The 18,183-nt window shown below is 44.2% G+C and overlaps 1 protein-coding gene across 7 annotated transcripts in view; it reads right to left on the bottom strand.

The window, feature by feature from the left end:
* The window catches only part of NAV2 (neuron navigator 2), a 606,131-nt gene that overhangs the window by 51,458 nt on the left and 536,490 nt on the right, over positions 1-18,183 (bottom strand). For all 7 annotated transcript variants that reach the window (XM_085643594.1, XM_085643596.1, XM_085643598.1 and 4 more), the window contains 3 exons: positions 4,509-4,592; positions 2,188-2,299; positions 1,225-1,370 (listed from right to left, as the gene is read on the bottom strand). In XM_085643594.1, coding sequence (XP_085499720.1) covers positions 1,225-1,370; positions 2,188-2,299; positions 4,509-4,592 — 342 coding nt within the window. The remainder of the gene's footprint in view (positions 1-1,224; positions 1,371-2,187; positions 2,300-4,508; positions 4,593-18,183) is intronic.

The following is an 18,183-nucleotide window of genomic DNA, read 5'->3' as shown; positions in this document are numbered from 1 at the left end:
TTACTGCTCTGAGGGGGGAGGGTTGTGGATGGAATGAAGCCATGCTTCCATAAATGCCATTTGGTGGGTATTGCCAGTCAGTCCTGGATTTATATCCAACATTATCCATTATCTTACATTATGCAACCTGAAATTTTTTGTAATATTTCAAACCTAGGGTTACAAATTTCACTATTTAAAGTGCCATTGGATAATATTGCTGGACGGGCTGATAGTGCCACTTTTGGGAGCTACGCTCATTGCTATGCATGCCAGTGGAATGGGACATAAAGGCTACTTAATTTTACTACAACAGTATTCACCTTCCCTTGTGCAATGCATCCCACTTTGCAACCATTTTCTTTATCAGCAACATTCGGGGGTAGCCCTCCTCTTCCTTTGTTTTGGATGGATACAGTTTAATATGACATTTTAGCCCAGTGTTTCCGGAATAGGACCATGAAGTGTTAGCACTGGTTTACCTATGTGGATGGCTGAGGAAAATGGACCCCCCATTATTTAAAATCCACCCACACAAAGTGTCCGAATTACAATTTCTTTTGAGGGAGCCAGGTTAAAAGTGGTAAAAATATGAACAACTTCCAAATTTAGTTTAAGGAGAAAGCCAACAGAATGCATAACACGATTCAACAAGCATAGGGCATGGCAAGCGCTTCTGAATCATTTAAAAAAGAAAATAGGTTCTTATGGTAACCATCACCTACTTCGCTGCATTCATTTACAATAGTAAAAGGTTTTTGGGTTTTTTTTTTTTTTTAAAACAAAAACAACACTTCTTACTGACCAGTAATAGTTGTATCAGACAGTATGAGAAATCTGGTGCCTAGATTGACTATATTTTACAGCCATGTGGTTGACCTAAAGGGAGCTGGCTGCCTCCGCCAGATCTCAGATTATGTGCAGACATAACCTTCAAGCCACAAACCCTGCAGACCCCAAAATCTCTTTACCAGATTCCACAACGTCCTAGTATAGTACTATCCGAGCAATGGCCGCTCATTTCAAAACGCCTCGTCCTCATCTTGCCATGAGTGTTGCCTTAAAAATGTGCTGTCTCCTATTTTCTTTATCTTGATGAAATTTTGAAGAAACACTAAAGCAATTTACCAGCCTTAGTTCCTGTGGACTAATGTTGCGTTGTGTTGTGAAGCTGCCTCACGGCTATTGCATGCCAGGATTTAACGTGTAACGGAGATCAGAGGATCCCCAAAACCCATCACTTACCCAGTTCTTCCTCTTTTTCTTCTTGGAATCACTTTCAACGTTGCTGCCAATGCTGGAGTGGCTGGTGGCGCTGTTGATGCTGGAGACGCTGTCGGAGGAGTGCTGCCGGCGGATTCGCAGATCTGCTGACTGTGGGGTTCCGTTACCTAGAGAACAGGGATCGCACTCGGATCAATTCTTTTTATGACAGGCAAATTTCTGATAAAGTAATCTTTTTATGTAGACAGCAGATATTATGCCCTAAAATCTCGAGCCCCTTAAATAACAAAACAATCGGGTACAGAACTTTGAATTATAGTCGGGCCATGGACTAAATGAACGCAAAGATTAGAGGGTTGTCCAGCCACCAATACTTCTAGCACGTGTAAAAGAGGGGAGTACAGATCTCTAAAACTGCACCCACTTCCATGCGTACGTCCTTTGCGCTATGGTTTATAACTATACTGGCACTTTCTAGCAGGACACATGCACTTCGAGTTCCAACACATTCCTTTGCTCATTTCACTCCCCAACTGTTCTGAAACCCTGCAAGGAACATGAAAAGCTGCTACCTGCGAAACTGCAGGAAGACCCAGTTAGGTCTCAAAGACAAGGGCGCAAATTAAGAAATAAGAATTGAATTTGGATGTGGACGGATATTGATAGGATGACAATATCACGGGCCCAATCCATGGCTGGCCATACAAGGATTACATTAAATGATTGAGAAGCTACCCAACCACATTAGCGGAACACTTTGCGGCAGTGCATGGTCGTGGTACATTAATACTGAAACCTTGCTAGAGGTGAAGCAGAAGGATAAAGCTGAAGATATGACTCCTGTAGTGTTAGTTTGTATTTTCTACCTCAGTTTGTTGACACTTTGTACAAAAGGTAAACAGACCAGTGCTTCGAAAGCATGTTGCATCAGCTATGAATTGCCAGGGGGGCGGAGGTGCCCACAGTGGCGCGAGCGTTGCTTACCTTTGCAGGTGAGCTCAGGTGTGTTGATCACGCCATTAATCGCAGCCTGCGCAGCTGCATTCTGCCTCTTAAGGAGCTCGATGGTCTTTCTTAACTCGTTCAGTTCCGAATCCTGGAGGGAAATAAAACAGAGTCAAATCCCCGCGAGCAACAAGTCGCATAGGTAGGACGCAAAGGACTCACAAAATGTAAACAGAGCATGAAGTCACACAGTGCAGGTGATCAACACAAGTATATGTCTGGAACAGCAAGCCCATAAACCATAAACATGCCCAAGTAAAAAAAAAAAAAAAAAATTTAAAATCGGCATGGCTTCTTGTTTTTGCCTTGCCCATAGATGGTTAGTTCTGCCCCAATATTAGTGCATGTTGCGATCAAAATCAGCTTGCGTTTACGTCAAGGCGATCTGTCCATATCGGTCGTGGGCCTATAAGCTCCCACAAAATTGGCTGCGGTAGGGGTTGCTCATGTTCAGTTAATAGGGACCACGCCCAGCAGATTCAGTAAGCCACCTGCTTTTTGGACAGGCCAACAGTGACCTGACACTGACTGGTTCTCTTCAGTAATGCCACATACAAGTTGACAATATTTTTTATATATCATTCCGCAGAGTGCCATTTTTTAAAGAACTGTAAAAAATGGTGCAAAATATGTAAAAATATTTATTTAATTAACTACGGAATTGTGGCCCTTGTGACGTTGGAAATCCCAACCTATAGGATGGCAAGAAGGTAGGGCAGACAGACGCAACTCACTGAGCCATCTCAGCAGCAGAAAAACAAAAAAATGATGGGCAGGAATGCTGCCGGAGACATTGCCGGTGGTTAAGATTGATTCAATCATTTACAAATATGACTTTACTGTCTAATATTTCGGGGCAGGCAATGGCAAGTGAAAGAACGCGCTCAGTTCAGGTCTAGGATACCGATCCACTGTAAGCAGGTGATACTAAAAGCCCAAAAGGCAGCCGCAGAGTTCCAGTTTGGTGAGCGAGTATGGAACAGTAAGGAGAGACCGGGGTATTCGATTCCAACTTGTTTAATTTCTTAGATGGAGAAAATCAGTGACATTTTCCGACTGATGAAATTTCAATTTTAACAAAATGTCAAGTTCACTCAATCACAAAGTGCCAAAACAGGGACAACATAGCATGAAAAATATTCATCTGACCCCCATTTATTCTGTTCTTGTATTAAGTTTATATGGTGGGGTTTTCTCTATTTTGCTTTAATAGTTAAACAAAATGTTTCAACCAAAACAAAAAACATGTCAAAAGTTCTTACAACTGATAAAACGACGGCAATTTAAGGGCTATTTAAAAAACAAAAATAGTGCATAGCTGCAAATCGCCATTGTAAAGAAAGTAAATTGGACTACAATTATCCATTTTTTTTAATCTACTATCACAAGAACAGGCTGAAGGAAAGTTGGAGGTGGGAGAAATGAGGGTGAAAATTAACTGGGAAGTGAGCAGGGAATGGTGTAATGGAGATGTGAGAAGGGGTTTAAATGAAAAAATATTAACAGCAACAACATCAAAAAATAAAGTGATGCACCATGCAAGACGAATGGAGACAAAAATGATGGCCCAAAGAAAAGAGTGCAGGAGGAGTAGGAAGATCTAAAGAGACTTAATAAAAGGGCAGAGAAAAGGAGATTAGGAGAGGGGGCACAGATGATGCCTCTGAAATGCAAAAATCTGAATAATTCAATTAAATCCATCAACTCAGACAAGGCCATTTTGTAGAGTTGCTCTATGTCATTGTGCATCAGGTTGTCTTTGCCTCCAGAACACACTGAATGTTCTATCCACGTCCCTGCAGTACTCAAAAAGAGGTACAAAACCAGCACCATGGGAAAGTGAGACCCAGGAAGGCCAATAAACATCTCAGCAGATTTCAGAATATAGCTGGTCATTGGGCTGCCTTTTTTAACCCTCTTGGTGAGTGTTAATAATAGAGGTCTTCTTTCTCATACGCTAAGTTCTCTTTTAGAGCTCATTCTTAGTGGAAACATCGCAAGGCTGACTGAAAACCATCAGACATTTGAAATCTACTAAAATGTACATTCAATTACAAATTACAGTTAATACTATGGGCAATAATTGATCAGGGTTTCCTGAGAGTGCAAAACATGAATGAATTACTCACACATCTATTAATACACATAAAAATACACGTTCGCGGCAAAAATCAATAAATCTGTATTTACAGATGACATGTTCAAACAAGGACATTTGTATGATTTAATAAACTGATCAGTGAGCATCCCTACAGATTTCAATTCTAGCCCCACAAAGAGTGTTTTGAGGCTTTGCTTGCCTTCTGCTCTGCAGTCATGGTCAAACTCTGCAATCGAATCGTCATGTTGCCAAGGCTCTGCTCGAACGCTGCCACCAGGTGAGCCTGAAATATACAAGACACGGTTTATAAAACATACTTTTGGTGTTACAGATAGCATAAGAATTTGTGACAAATGATGGACAGGTAAACATTTGATAAATCAGCTCAGCCACCATCTACTGGTGTCTCTTGTCCACCCTATATCTGGCAAACTTTTCTTTTTTTTTTTTTTTTAAGTAAGAGGTTTATTCAAAAAAGCCAATAGTTTCAGCCAAGTTAGACAGACAATCTTGGATACCTAGGGCCAGACATATTTGAAGGCATCATTGTCATGAGAAGGCAAACGCAGCAGGCTCTCGTAAGCTGGTATATCATGGAGACAGTTACTGCATGTTCGTTTGGCACATGAGGATGCCCCTTACACGCTTAAGAGGAGGAGCTTCTGACAGCTCAAGAGACACCCACCATGCCAACTGTATGAAACTACACATTACGGACAAAACATAAAATTAAGACAAACCGGTCCTACAAATCTCTTAATAGAAGTACCAGCTAAGGACATAAGCACCAAAAAAGCTATACAAGAGCATAAAACACATGTTCGGAAAGAGGAACACAAGTTTGAAGGCTTTTAGGAACATTGATAGAAATATGCAACGCGGTTTACGGATGTCACTCCCAAACGCAATATTCATATTTGCACTTGTCAGCAGTGCGTTCCTGCTGCCCATTGGTTCAAATGGAGAGACTGTCCTCAACAAGAGTCAGCGGCACATCTTCTAGAGCGGACTCAGCAGTTATGCACTCACTGGAGTTAATTTTTTGAATATCTTGTCAATTAGCGAAATGTTGCACACTGCCATCTAGAGGCAGGGACTCGAAACACTCCGAACGATTAAGTGCAGATCTGTGCATGGTCACACCTTCCTTCATCATACCGGCTGCTGAGTTTCGCCCAAGGTGAACGGAATCCCTGATGAAGACGTACAGACAAAATAAATAGTGGCACAGAAGCCACTGTAGGGCCATCTACAGGATTAGCTTCCCATGCAAAAGAGACGCCGACCAACATGCTTAGATCATGTTCAGCCATGCAGGTGTATTCCCCTAGTGCTATGCACCAAAAAACAAGAACTAAATGATGTCGCTACACCACTAGATCAGCTAAGAAGACATCACCTGCTCTGTAGTTGGACTAAAAGCGAATCATAAGTCAACGAACCATGTGTTTTGATTCCAGGCGGTCACATCTCTCTGTAGGCAATCACTGCCTTATTCCATCTTAGTTGACTGTAAAAGTCCAAATATTTCATTTCAAGATGTGGTATGTTTAAATGGACTAAAAATATTCGAAAGGGCATAGCAGTGCACACTTTCCTATCTGAAGTCCGGGAGATGTTTAAAGCTTTAGAATTGAATCCGAGTCCTATGGAGACAGTGGGGTTACAGAAATATGAGGCGAACACAAACATCTTTCGACTTCGGTTGAGTAAAAGGGATGGAAGCTGAAATGTGGAATGCACTCTATCTAAATCGGAAAAAGATCTGTGAGGCTTCTCAAGGAGAACATCATAGCAAGAATGATTCATGATTAAAGAGGAAAGAGGGAAGACCGTCTATGGAGTCCAACTAATTTACAACAGCAATCCAAGCAAGCTCCTAGTCTGGCTTAGAGATGCTCCTACTGAGGCAGAAGAAAAGAACCGTAAGTGTTGGGGCCACAGGTCACAAGAAGCTCAGACCATTGAGGGGAGGACATACATACCAGCCAGCGGCTCATGGGAGTCAGAGGGAGACTAATCCATACAAATTAAATATTTCAGAAAACAGCTTATTTTAATGTATGTTACTAGGAACTAACATCACTCTGTGATTGCACATTAAACCTGGTAGTAAAGAGAAGTCAGAGTTGTTCATGTCTGTAGTTTTGTGAACTGCAATGAGTTTGCTTCATACCACAGTTCTGTGGCTAAAGGGCAAGTGACACCTGGTTTAGTACCTGTCTATCAAGGTAAAAACCAGCCTCTCAAAGTAAGACCAGAGAATAGTATTTCAAAGGAAAACATACCCTAGAGAAAGATAGAATACTTTGCATTAGATAAAGACAACAACAATTTTATCGCCAATAACTTCTAAACCAAATTCCTGGTGCAAAATTCAACCAGAAAAGCCTGGTTCATAATAGAGGATCAGTATCACCACTGCCTATGTAATGAGCCCCCTTTAAATGTACTGTATGTACAGTTTTCCTATATGAATATCCTAAAACCTGACATTGATCAGGCTCTCCTGGACTCAGGCTCGACAAGTCCGACCTGTTGAACGATGAGAAATAGGTGGCCAATCCCGAGAGGCGTATGCCACATAGGAAACCCAGGATTGGATCCAAGAATAGTCAACCATGTAGATCCCACCAGCAGGAAGCGACAAGCTGCACGTGCAAGTCGGAAACTTTGCTTAGTGTAGAGAGAGCAAAAGTAACTGTCAAAGGTGTCAAAAGACTTGCACAAGCCCTGCTAATACATGAGATATGGACAAAGCCATCAGGAATCCGCATTCAAGCGTTGAATAGAGCAGGGTTGATGCATAGATACTTCCAAGGAGCAGATCGGATGCCCTCAGGGGTATAAATGAAAGGCCACAATGAGAGAGGAGGTATACAACAGTGATGTGCCCGGCACAAAATGGACATTTACATCCAACTGTCTCATATTTACTTTAAGATGTCTGCAAACGTGGAAACAAGCATTGGCAAAGCCAATAAGTTGTATTCATGACACAAGCTCACAACTTCGGGATTCCCCAACATGCATTTTTTGTCAGGTGGAGCCTCTGCGTGAGCATGCATGGCATGCATCCTTGAATGATTTTTCTAAAAGCTAAAAAGAAAGCATTCTAAGATGGCCACCATGCACTTGAAAGCAAGAAGGGAAGCAGGAAGAGAAAATAGTCCCTTAAGCATTGCAATGCATACCGTAGAAGCAACGTCAGCAGTAGAAGAATGCAACGCATCCAATTGAAACACAGTGAGACAGAATTGCTTCAATGGCAGGACAAATAGAAGAGTAGGGAGAAAAGCCATCACATGAGAATCCAGGAAGTGAGAAAGAAGAACGCTTACGAATCATGAGCAAGGGATAGGCACAAAGTGCACTTGAAATCTATACCGACTACGAAAAGTCTGCTGCTGACATTATGGTCACTGCAGGCCTGGCAAAAGTGTCAGTTACTTTCTAACTATAGGTAGAAGCAAAATTTGGAAAAAGTTTTCTTAGTATTTGTATAAAAAGAAATCGAGCTTTAATACACCATAACATCCTTCACGGAATGTAAAAAGGTGACGAGTTCTTTCTGGCCATTTCTGCCCCATTACAAGGATCAATACATTTAGGTATGAATGTTTTAAAGAAAGACACTGCTATGGCAATTTACTTTTAGACTTCCTGGATAGAATTCATAGAAAGAGGTTCACTTCCAAGGTTATCAAATTCTGCACAAGAGAAATCAAAGCCATGTTAGCAAAGTATCTTCACAAAATGATGTGCCAGCATTCTATACACTTCACCGCAAGACTGGACGTCTCTGGCTTCCAATCAGGTGAGTTTGTCACGATTGTATTTCAAGAATTAGGAACCTCGTTCAGGGGTGGGGTTTAAAGTAAACATTGGAGATTTCCAGCTGACGTGGTAATTCCACCATCACCAGAAGTTAATGTCGACTTCTAGAAGTGGACAGTGGTACCCAGCAGGTGGGGAAAAAACGAATGAAATAGATGTACCGCATCCAGTATCAACAAATGTTACATTACAGCACACCTATAAATCAGACCCATTTCTTTCATTAGAAAATGTAAAGTTTCTGTGCATCCTTTATCAAGAACAGGGAAAAACAGACAAAATCTATGAAAATTCAGCACAGTCTCCTTGAATCGAACCCTAATCTGGTGGCGACGAAGAATGAGAAAAACCAACACTAGTAAAACACACCGAAGGTTAACACTGAATTATCTTATAGTTTTGGTTAGAAAGTGACAAATTGAATAAAGTAAGGAAATCATTTTGCATTTAGCAGCAAATCCCTGCGTTATGTGTGCACAACCAGCAGTTGACATCTCGCAAGAGACCTAGCAAAGGCTCAAATTTAAAGGAACAAAAGAAGTCAACCTCACTTGTGTTCTGCTGCTGACATATCCAGTGTATTGGGAAATTCTGGTCACCGTGGCTTGCATGCAGGATGGTGGGGGCTGCAGGCGACTGCTGGGGTCCGTGTCTCCTTCGCTGAACTGAGGGATAGCTGTTGAGGCTGGGCCAGTGGAGTACGACACGCTCGCCACCAGTAGTGATATGAAAAGACATTTTGCACGACACGCGGGGAGCAATATTGAATAATATTGACAAATTATAGAAATCCCAACTGTGAAAGCAGAGCCGCCACTCAATGCTGCGCTTGAGAATCCATCGCTCGCGTGATAAACATTAGCTCAAATCTGTGGGAGTTTTAAAGCTGCTACAATGTCACAAAAAATGCAAAACGTAAACTTCTTAAAAATCACAAAATAAGTCCCATCACAAGAAAGGTGCAGTAGCAAAGTCCTTCAGAGTCTGCAGGTCGCCATCTCTTCCTGTAAAAGGTTGAGCCTTAACTTCTGGTACACAAAGTGAGCTCATGAAAGACCTCCTAAGAATGAAACCCCTGTGGCATCAAATGGAAGGTTTAAAACAGCACCTGACTTTCGACTCCAATATTGAAAGGTATTTACTTATTAAAAGGTACATAAAGCGTACTAAAGTTAAGAAGGTCTTGAATTTTTTCCAGATCTCGTTGAAGATGGTTGCCGCTGACTCCGTTAGGGATGGCGGAGAGTAAGGACTCGTAGAAGGCCAGCCTGGCGAGTGGTGTGCCGTGCCCAAAGGACAGCGATGGTTACCAAAGAGGTATTCTACATATTTCCTCGTGCCCCTCCCAAAAACAAGCCTGTATTCTTAAAGATGTTTCACATTCTCCAAAGGCACAGAAAGTGCAGACGACCAGATAGACATGAACATGGGGGCACTCAGACTGCAATAGAGGCGATGACGCATTCTACAAATTCCTAAATACAGGTGTTGTGATAAAAGATTATGCGATCGCCAAACATCAATCTCATACCCGTCACTATGAAGAGGAGGCAAACCCAAGGCAGACACAGCAAGGTGAAAGGATTCTTGCTTCAGAAGAGGGTTTCTGTCCTATCAAGCAAGGCCATCTTTTTTTCCAAAGAGCTGTAGGGAGTCATTACTAAGACTTAGTCATCAGTTTCCCGCAAACAGGAGCGAGCAAGGCTGTTCAGGAGGCGGGGCCTCCATGAATCATGAGTACCATCTCTACCCTGCAGCAAATGACGACTATGGGACATTCCTTACCAGACTTTATCGGTGAACCTTCTTGTCTTGTCAAGTGCCCTTTTAATTCAGAAAAGTCTAGATAAGTCTCTCACGCCTTTTCACTAGGATTAAAGAAGCCGTCCACATGAGATATCAGCGCCAACAGCTGGGCTCTGGATGCATGCCTTCATTTACCTCCAGCAAATAGTGCGCTATCTGAAAAGCAGCCTCAGGGGGGACCTTTTAGTGTGTGATTAGAGGAATACGTTTTGGTAATCTAAGGAGGAGAGAACACCTGACAATAATATATATAAAGTCCAAACTATTGTTATCTGTTAAAGAAAGTAATTTAATTTAACAGCAAATTGAAATACTACACACTCCAAAGGTAGTTCAGGTACAGGATTGTACACTCGTTATGCAATCTAGTGAGACACGGATACCCTCCACGGTGTCTGCTTCCCCAGCTCTCACTAGCACCCTGGCTTCGTGGTGACTTTGGCAAGGAGATAATTCCCCCACGTTAGGTCGCAGGTCTGTTCGTTAGTCTTTTGGGCCCAATAGGTTTGTCTTTGCAAAGGTTAGTGTTCCAGCAGCATGCTCCCTTTTTGCATAGATTAGACACAGTCTACCACTTTGTGCAGGTGCAGACCTGCATTACCTGCTCAAACAGCACGGTGAATCAGCAGCTCGGGCCCGTGCAGTCAGCGCCGGCACCCCCTGGCTTCAGTGCCAGTCTTGCGCACCCCCGAACTCACCGGGGTTGAATAGCGAGCTCAGCTGGCGCGTCAGCCGGCGCAGCCTCGGTGATGCAGGTGAAGGCTCATATTTTGAGGTCATTGCAGGTGGGAGCTCGTCTTGAATGGTTGCAGCCTCCAGGCTGATGCGGAAGGCTGTTCTCCTTAGGGAGCTGATGACTCCAGGCCGGCAAAGTCACTCCTCACAGTTTGGCAAAGGAACCACTAGGTCTTCGGGTCAGCAGTGGAAATGCCGGCAGCACAGTGGCGATTTAGTGCACACGTTTTATGCATCTGACGGCAGGAACTGCCCTGGGAGCCGGAGAGACCACTAACACCTCAGGTTAGGTTATAGAAACTTGTAGAGCGCAACGTTCACCATAAGGTCTCTTGGCGCCAAGGTAGTAGAAGACAGCTACTAGCATCAGAGCTGGCCATTAGCTTGTCGAATCAGACAAGTTTTTAAACGTTTTCTAAAAAACTCACATAATTGGAAGATGATCTGATGTCAAGAGGGAGAGGAGAGTGTTCTAAGTGAGGGGGGGGGGGCCAATACGGAAAATCTGACCCCTTCTAGCCTTTTTCTTTTGCTTCTTGACACCGTAAGTGAATTGTGGTGAGCCGATCTAAGATGGTGATTGGGCGTGTAGCGCTGAAAGGCAGGACTTTTGCCATGAAGAGCCTTAAAAACAGTGCAGGCTGCATTTAAGACGGTCCTCTGAGCTACTGGAAGCCAGTGGAGCTTTTGCATCAGTGGCTCAGTAGGACAGTCTCATGGCTGACAAAAGACCAGCCGGGCTGCCCGATTTTGAACTACCTGCAGCCTGTGCCAGCTTTGCTCCCCGTCTGTAGTCAGCATCTTACACACAATGAGAACTTAGTGGGCTTTTCCTCCAGGCCAGTATATTCTCCTGCAGAGTATATATAACTCACTTAAAAAGGGGAAATAGAGAAGGTGCCTGCGTCCTCTCCGTTGGAGGACCGAATTCTGGATGGCCATATGCCGGAGAGCACGATCTCTCTCATCTATAAGAAGCTGATTAATGTCCGGGCTGACCTTCTTCGTGGGTTGCGGGATCAATGGACTAGGGACGGCCTCGAACTGGATGATGAGGACTGGCAATATGCAGTTTCCTCTCCTAAGGAGGTTGCGATTCCGTCGCGTCTGCGGCTGGTGCAGCTCAAAATACTTCATCGAGTCTACGTGACAGGCCCTAGGTTGGTCCGTATGGGTTTTTCTGAGGAGGGTTTATGTAAGCTAGGCTGCGGCATGGTGGGCACCTTCCTACATATCATCTGGGAATGCGGCGTGATTGTGGAGTTTTGGAGGAGAGTCCATGCAGTGATGGGGGAGGTGACGGGCATTGTCATGCAACCGGAGGCGCGGTGTTGTCTTTTGAACGTCTGGGGTCCTACCGATCTCGATGACGCACAAACTCAGTGGGTGACCCTGGGGAACATGGTGGCTAAGCGGGATATTGCGCGCCTGTGGGGCTCGGCAGTGCCTCCCGCGCTGGCAGCGTGGAAGGAAAATATGGACTGGAGCATGCTCAGGGAAAAGACAGTGTATTGTGCTAGAGGGCGCCCGTGGAAATGGCATGCAGTATGGGGGCGATGGAACCACTACAGAGGGGATATCTGTCTGCCCCCTGATCTGGATCAGCCAGAGGAGCAGCTTTCCCCTTGACATTCTTTCCGGCTATGTTCGTATTGTTGATGACTGATTGCCTGTTGTGGGTCTCTGCTTTCCCCCTCCCTCCTCTCATTATAGTGTTGTCTCTGGTAGATGAATGGGACTAACTCCCCCTGATGGGCACCCCTCATGTGCACTCGAAGCTTAACGCCTTGCAAGGGTTTGGTTTGTGTTGGTGTTTCTTTAAAATTGAACCTTTTATCTGATTCTCCTGTCGGTTCAGTGCGAATGCATTTCAATGTTGCTTCACCTAAGCTGCCGAACCTCCGGGTTGTCGGCTGAATAGCTGTGTTCCGGATAAACTGAATAAAGGTTTTTTTTTTTAAAAAAAGGGGAAATAGGTTCTAAAGTCCTATTTCTTGGTTCATGCAGAGCCAGGTACTCTTGTTCCCTCTCTAAGCCCGGAGACAGACTTCCATGCACTTAGACAGACCCTTACCTTCTCAAGGGAGAGGAGTTGGGCTAGGGCGTTCAACCTCGGACTTGGGGAACTGGGTTCGAGTCTCGGTAATGATGCTGAACATCCTGTGATTCTGGGCAAATCACTTAATCTCCCCGTGCCTAACAAAAAATGAATGTGTGTACTCATGTAACATAACTGGTGCTATGTAAAGCGCTCTGATACCCGATTCGGATCAAGTTCGCGCTATATAAAACTCTGCAATAAAAAAAAAGCAAGTAGTAAACTTCAGGGAATGACCTCACACCCCTGGAAGTCTGGCTGTCATGCAGACACCAGCCCTGGTCACGTAGCAGTCATTAGAGAACTCTGCAGAGTGCTACTTACCTTGGACAAGAAGATCTTAGGCCTAGAAGAGTGTGGGGTTATCTATGCCCCAGTATTTTATACATTTTCCAGACAGGGGATGTGGATCCATTTTCTAAGGCTTCGGAGATGGTTCTGGTTTTTTAAATCTCTGTCATTTTTTGGTTGTTCGTCAGACACAGCCTTTGTACAAGGCGACTCAAACAAGAGGTAGCAATCCAGACAGGAGCATTCAAAACACGAGCAAAAAGAATTATGAGATAGCAGCGTGTGGCTGTCATCAGCCTTCCAGAAGAAGTAATCAGGGACAGACAAAAGAGGCCGGTGTGGTCTAGAAACAGACTCACCTTGAACAAGAGAAACTGCAGTCACAGCCCTCACCCCTAGAATCTACCAAATGGCAGTGCTCATCAAGAACCAATCAGCAGCTCCTTGCTAACAAGCCCATCACAATGTTCATACATGTCAACCCTTCCGATTCAGGCGGGAGACTCCCGATTTCAATGCCAGTCTCCTGCCTCACGATTCCTGCATGCAGAAATCATATTTGCATTGCTGAATCATGATCTGCTGGAAACGAGGCAGCGTGAGCTCGGAAATATATATCCTGAGCCAGAACGCTTTGCCCTTAATTCTTGGAGGGGGAGATTAGAGGGTGTGACGTGCCTCAACATTATATTTTTAGCAGTTGTACACAGCGCAAACAAAAACTGAAAACAAAAAATGAAATACTGATTGTCAATACATGCCAAAGGACCAATTCGGGCAGATTGCCGTTGCCTCCGTCTAAGTCAATGAAGAAGATACATTCTCAAGTCTCTCACTTGCCCGCTTTAAAATGATGGCATGTAGGGAATGTCAAAAGGCAGCCCTGTCTCCATCCTCCCTTACTTCAGTGACTGGTCCCCACCTTCCAGCCACAGGACTGCAGGCAGTACACTTTCACTGCACAGGGAAGCTGAAGGCACCCCCCCATTCTGTTCCATGCTCAACCATGGGCCATCTAGAATGGATCTCAGTGGTCCTAATACGCAGACCCTCGCAGAGTACTGCTACCACGTGTCGCAAACATATTACACAGACATGCACAGTGAATGTGAGAGCAAGGAATGGGGTTCACACACAAACTAGAACTTTACATGAGAGGAGTCAGTAGACCATGCTCCCTCCTGACACAGGGAAAAAGGTCTGGGCATACTAAAGTTTCAGAAAAGCTTTAATCTGAGACCTGTTGACCATGCAAGGGACACACGTATCTCAACAACTGATAACTTGGGCCATGCACCAGAAGTTGGTAAGAGTTCCAAAGCATGGCATGAGGATTCTGCTTTTCAACTGCTGGCAAACTCAGTTTCTTCTTACTCGCTATTTGTGAAAAACGCTACCCGCAAGTACCCAAACTGGTCTTAGAGATGCAAAATGGCACAACCATATCAGCCAAGACACTGGACAAAAAATGCAGGTGCTCACTGCATGCCCAGGTGCTAATGAAGGCAGTGATGCCAGGAGTCTGAGAGACTCCAGTTTCATTGCAGTGTCTGCAGGGTGTGCACATACACTGCTGCCACTGTCGTGAAACTTGTATATGGATGCTTGGTCCCTTCATCGGCAAACAGGTCCAACGATTGTAAAATATGGCTTTACATTGCGAGGCTGCGGCAAACAAGTCTTCGAAGAAGACTGACCCGCACCACAGCTGGTAATAGAACCCGTAGGCAATGCCAGCACGCCTTAGTGGACACACCAAAACTGCACTGTTTCATCTGGTCCCCTAAAGCAAGAATAAAACCCCTAATACCACAGGTTGCAGTACCAGCTTAGAAGTCTTGGAAAAAGACCTCAAGATAACTACACCCAGACCGAATTATTCAAAATAATGACCATTCCCAGTATTACTTCGGCAATCAATCTATTTTACTATGACTGCATTGTAGTATTATGTCTAGGAATCAGATCTAACCATGCTTCTAAGAAATAATGGTTTGATTAACTAAATTGTTATTTTTTCTATTTGGGGTGGTGCTCGTCAAGCCACCACATTGTACAATCCAGTCAGGTCTTAGAAAGTGACCAAAATAACAGACAAATCTTTAATAAAATGCATTGCATGCAGAAATTTCTTAAACATATTTATTATTTGTATCCCAGTACTTGAGTTATTTAAGTACTGGGACAACGATCCTAGTCATAAGATTTTTTTTTTTATTTGAATCACAGATCTGAATAGGCTTTCAGACAGACGGGTAACCCTGCTGCTGATTTTGCAGTTATGAAAGAATTATTTCTTCATGTCCGTGGGGGCTAAGGTAGTGTGGAGGAAGAAATAAGCCAGGAAGGACGAGTTGCGTATGTGCCCTAGCCTGCCCCAAAGCGCGGCCGGCTGCTTCCGGTTCGAAGCGTCTTCCCATGGTTGAGGGAGGCTTGGAGATCCAAATCTACTCTGAAATTCCCAAAGGTTGCCAGTCTGCTTCCTTTTATGGTGCTGGGCTTTAAAACATTATGCAATTATCAAGAACACCAGGCCGTCTGCGGAATGCGCTCTTCAAAAATAACAAATTAACAGGGAAGGAAAAGAGCTAATCTTAAAAGAAACATGGCCATCTTTGCAGCGCCGGGTCATTCCTTTGAAGGATGCTTTCACTTCTGTCTTGTGGGCATCTTTCCGTCTTTGGCCTCCATGGTGGAGGTGAAGAAAAATAAATAGAATTAAAAACACTGGAGGCAAGGTACTGCGGATTCAAATGTGAACGGCTGTGTGTGGATCTAAAATTAAACATGCATTCCCTCTGGAGGGGGGCCTAGTCTCGTGGATGGCCGCGCCTCCCTAGTTTAATTTTTCCATTCTTAAAGTCGATTTGTTTTTCAGAACATCCAATGAAGAGATTGTACGAGGAGAAGAGGCATTAATAGCATGTTTGACAAACTCCAAGGTTTTACATTACGATCAGGTTACGTCATTGTACACGTACCAAAATCTAAACACACATACAGAATAATAGTGTGCACCACGTCATGAAAACCAGAAGTACACACGTGTGTATAGATATACACATAGTTTCACTCTGACGTAGCACATCCCTCCTTAATTACCACAGTCCAGTTAGCGTTTGTAACTGGTAACCTGCAGTTTATTTTTTTTATTTTTATTAATCAGACCAAGAAGAACAAAGGGAAACATTCTTCCTTTCTCGTCCCAAACTGTTTCTTTTTTTTACCCAGCCAATGTCAATAAAAGCAAATGATTAGAGAAGGGAACCACAGCCCCGAAGCGCAGACCAGCCCTGTCTAGCAGCAAAACGACAACAGAGCAAAGAAAACAGACATGCTACAAGCCATGGGAACAGCGAAATCACTCAAAGGCCCTCTCTGCAGCCTTGTTCCCACAGGCCCCGAGAAAACAAGCACGCGCAGCTCACTGACACCCGGATGTGACGCGCTGATCCGCCTCCCTGCGAAAACAAACAGGACAGGGGCAGACAACACCTGCGAGAACCCGAGTGCACAGCCTGTGGAGCGCGTGCGCTGTGAACCACCAGACACACACACACACACACACACACACACACACACACACACACGCCAAGAGAACACGTAAGAACTTAGACTCCACGACCAAACAGGCCCCTTTTCAAATGACCTGTAAAGTTCTGCAGGATGACTTCAAAGAAAGATGTTAGTAGTCGGGTTCACTCCTGGCGTTCTTGATCAGTGCACTCCAATGCAGCACCAGCAGTGGTACAAGCATTGACAACGCAAATAGACTCCCCAGAGCTTTTTAGCGATGCTGTGCTACATGGCTAGAGAGGTTTTTTTTTTTTTTTTTTAAGGCAATTACACGTCCGCCCGCTTCATTGGCTTATGTCTACAAAATGTCACAGGGGGCTTTTTCTCTTCTTTTTTTACCTATCCAAGTTAAATTAGCAAGAAAAAAATAATAGCAGTATCGCAAAAGTGCGTTTGTCCCCCCTTTATTTTGTGGCAGAGATGTGGGGGGCAACACAGATGGCTTGGGCAGGGTAAGTAAAAGTGGCTATTGTTTGCAGCACTTATTTTTAGCACAAAATGCGTCCTTTCGTCAAAATATAGTGTTAAATGGCAGATTTGCATCTCACATAGTATTATGAAATGCTGAAAATGTGTGCATAATTACGCAAAAGCTAATTATACAAATTTCCCCCACCACTAGCCTTATGTGGGAAACTGGGAAACCGACTGAGTGCAGATGGGTCGGATTCAAGTGAGATGCAAAACACGGACTATCGTGAGCCGAAGTCGAGCCAGACAATGACCTGGTCAGCAGGGAGGCTGCAGTAGGATCCCCTGGCAAGCGCCGTGCCAAGGATGCCCAAGGGCTACATTAGCTGCGCGTTGGGTAGGAAGGGCACTGGATTCTTAATGCCATATGAGAAGCATTTCTGCTTGGAAGTTTCCAGCACCCAGGAAGGGGCTTAATAGCTTGCGCTGCCTTAGGGTGACACTAGTTTGTTCGTCTTATGCCTCGTGCAGGGCTTCATTGAAAAGCATGAACGCCCACCCACCTAGACCAGATGGCAAAAGGCTGCTACGCGTGGTGGCCGGAAGACATTACACTAAACTTTCTAGGACTAAAAACACCTTCCTTGTAATTGTACAGCTTCCTTCAGCTGGAGGTCATGTTCTTGCTTGTTTAGTTTTAACCACTCCCTATTACTTATTATTGGACATGCCCTGATGGGGAGATGTAAATATTGAACCGGATTGGGAGATGTAAATATTGGAAATGTGTGAATTTTATGCCAACAGTCATGTGCTGTGTCAAGAAATGAAAGCTGAGATACTGCTAGTTCTGTATTTGGGAAATCAATCCATTTCATTTTACTCATAACTTTTGTGCTGTGTTTTGAAGTGAATCTACGCTACTTCCTTTGTGCCAAGTCTCCTTTTCTGACTTGTTGGGTAGAGTGGGGTCGCCGACATTGCGCATACGTGCGTAAGGGTATTCCTGTTCCTATTTGTAGAAGGCAGCTGTGACTTTCTGCGAACAGCAGAAAAAAGTTTAACATAAGTAGGATAGCGGAATCGTTTTCAGGCAGAGAGGTTTTCGCCAAAAGTGTTA

The sequence above is a fragment of the Triturus cristatus genome, chromosome 3_1, assembly GCF_964204655.1.
Source record: "Triturus cristatus chromosome 3_1, aTriCri1.1, whole genome shotgun sequence".
Taxonomy (NCBI): domain Eukaryota; kingdom Metazoa; phylum Chordata; class Amphibia; order Caudata; family Salamandridae; genus Triturus; species Triturus cristatus.
The sequence above is the reverse complement of the archived record's forward strand: the minus strand, read 5'-3'. Positions and strand labels throughout refer to the sequence as shown.